Source organism: Jatropha curcas, chromosome 3, assembly GCF_041381405.1.
Source record: "Jatropha curcas cultivar XTBG-Jc1 chromosome 3, XTBG_Jcur_1.0, whole genome shotgun sequence".
Lineage (NCBI taxonomy): Eukaryota > Viridiplantae > Streptophyta > Magnoliopsida > Malpighiales > Euphorbiaceae > Jatropha > Jatropha curcas.
The window spans coordinates 9175211-9177683 of NC_143153.1; the positions used below are offsets into that span (position 1 = coordinate 9175211).

A 2473-nucleotide genomic window follows, 5' to 3' on the forward strand; every position below is an offset into this window, starting at 1 on the left:
ATTTTATTCATTTATTTTAATCATATATAGCACGAGAATATTGCTAGTTTGAAATATTCCTAAACATATTCCAAGAACCTAATGTAAGCTTTAGTTAGCGGAGGAAGAAATCATATACTCTTTTTATCCTATTTTATTTATATGGTTTGACAAAATATGCATATTAAGAATTTAATCAACAAAAATTATTTTGTCCTTCTTCACCCTTAATAACTCATTAAAATATTGATAAAAGTCATTCATTTAATAAATAATTATTAAGGTTATTATGAAAAAAATAATTAGTTTAAAAACCTTGCAAATATTTTGAAATATCCAAAAAAAGAATAACAAATAAACAAAATGAGATAGAGGGAGTAATTATTTTTTTATAATTTAATAAGGAAAAGTATTAGCGATTAATATTAATCAATTAGTTGTCTCATGACAGAAACGAAGGAAGGGTATACTTGTGATTTCATTACAAAGTTTAGGTTGGAATAAGGATTGGCATGAAAGAGACTAATCAGTAAAATTAACAAGGGTGAAAAAGAAAAGAAGAAATAAGAGGGCCTGCGGCGGTAACTAAGCACCTCACTACTTTTCTTCTTCAGTAGCCGTGGCAGAAACGTAATAAGCAGTACAAAACAGTCCATGAACAAAGCACAGAATGCCTCCGATTGATAGAAAATGGTGGTGTGAGAATCCACAAGAAGCCCTTGACTTATTATTTGACAAAGCCCCAATCACCAACATGGACAATCCAACGGCGAGTATTATCCTGGACAGTCAATCATACGAGTAAAGTTATTGAAGCAAAATATTTACATCCGGTTTATACACACGCTCATGCAACAAACTAATGAACAATATTTTTTTTTATTAAAATAATAATATTTTTAATCATAGAGAGAAAAAAAAATAATGTAATTTAAAAAAATTATTTTTATAAATTTAATACTTAAATAAAACAATAGATCCGAAGCGAAATAATAATCCATTATATGAAAAATTTATTAAGAGCTCTACATTTTAATCAATTATTATAAACTTTTCTCATTACACTTTAAATTCATTTATTTTTAAATTGGATCACAGAGTCCTGAATTTGATAATTAAATTATAACTCAGGAATTATTTTTATAATATGAGACATTTTATTTCATTTAAATCTTTTATTTTTTACTGATTGCAATATATAAACGAAAATTATTAATTTAAAAAAAAGATACAACATTGTATTAAAATACCACGTAATCTTTTGGAAAATGATCTAAATTTAAACCTGAAGGTTTTATGGAACCTAATTCCTTATTCCCTAAGACCTTCCCCCATATACTTCAGCTTTAGAAGAGTAAATTACGGGTTGGTCAAAAGGATCGAATCAAATCAATTTATTCGGTTTGGTTTGACTTTGAAATTTCTGATTTGATTGACTTGGTTCTACCTACAAAAATACTTACAATAGAAGCAAAAAGAATCTGTTCGATTCAATTCTAAATTCAGGTTCGGTTCGAATATTAAAAATAAAAAAGAAGGATTATTATACCTGATTAACATTCGAGTTAATTACCAAGTGGAGAAAAAAAAAAAAGAGAAAAAGAAGAAAATACTGCATACCAGCAAAAAAAGAAGCATGCAAAAGAAAGCTGCTTGCTAGGGGAAGCTGTTTGAAGCTCTTCTTGAGAACAAATGCACATACACCCACCAAGCAAGTTACTGAGAATATGAGCTAAACCTAAAAGTCCGGCTGCTGCGACCCCTAGCTTGAAAGCTTCTTCGCTTGGGTCTCTACACTCAAATATCCAAAGCCTCAAGTGCTTAACCTGCAGTTTCAAACAGGAAAAAAAGAAAATCAGAAAACAGAGCACTAATGGGTTTTGGCTCAGTGATAGTAAAGTAGCTTCCATCACAGAGAATTTAAGTTGAAACCTTATTTTGTGCAACTTCTGCTTGAATTCCGAGAATACCGGCACCTACATCAAGAGCAACAATCAACAAACAAACAAGAAGACCTCCTAATTTAACCATATTGATGGTAAAGATTTAGATGAGAAAGGGAGCGATGGAAAGAGAGGTTAAGAGGGAATATAAAGAGAAGTGGGAAAGTAAAGTGAGCAGAGATATTGATGAGATTATTTATTTATTAGCTGGGAAAAACTTAGTAAAAGCTTCCTTTGTCCAATACAGTGGAAAACTTTATTTTTCTTTTCTTTTCATCCTTTGTCTTCTTTGGATTCCTTTGATAGGGGAGCAAGAAAAGAAGGGTATAAACCAGCTCATAGAGGAGCGTGCATACTGCATCCAGCATACGTTATAGCCATCTGTAGCAATTGCATCCGTGGGAAACCTTTTGGGATTTTTTTGACTTTTATAATTAAAATACCAGTTTTTTCAATTTGAGTTTTTCTCTATTGAATAGTTAAAATAAAATAAAATAAAAAAACAATGTACTTCACAGTGTTAATACTCGTAATTTAACTAAATACGCTAA

General features: G+C 30.2%; 1 protein-coding gene across 1 annotated transcript; it reads right to left on the reverse strand.

Annotated features, from left to right (window-relative positions):
• Positions 1 to 374: 374 nt before the first annotated feature.
• On the reverse strand, positions 375 to 2221 carry LOC149497496 (GPI inositol-deacylase C, putative (DUF1218)). Its single transcript, XM_089718716.1, has 3 exons — positions 1912 to 2221; positions 1600 to 1805; positions 375 to 760 (listed from the first exon to the last, which is right to left on the reverse strand). Exons 1-3 carry the CDS (start codon positions 2008 to 2010, stop codon positions 577 to 579), a joined length of 489 nt encoding a protein of 162 aa, XP_089574842.1. The 5' UTR covers positions 2011 to 2221; the 3' UTR covers positions 375 to 576.
• Positions 2222 to 2473: the final 252 nt, after the last annotated feature.

Excerpts from the sequence above, each read along its gene's own strand:
- LOC149497496 (XM_089718716.1), bottom strand. The coding sequence starts at position 2,010 with ATGGTTAAATTAGGAGGTCTTCTTGTTTGTTTGTTGATTGTTGCTCTT. Across the intron at positions 1,806-1,911 it reads CAGAAGTTGCACAAAATAAG|GTTAAGCACTTGAGGCTTTG; the intron begins GTTTCAACTTAA and ends TTGAAACTGCAG. Across the intron at positions 761-1,599 it reads GCATGCTTCTTTTTTTGCTG|GATAATACTCGCCGTTGGAT; the intron begins GTATGCAGTATT and ends TTGACTGTCCAG.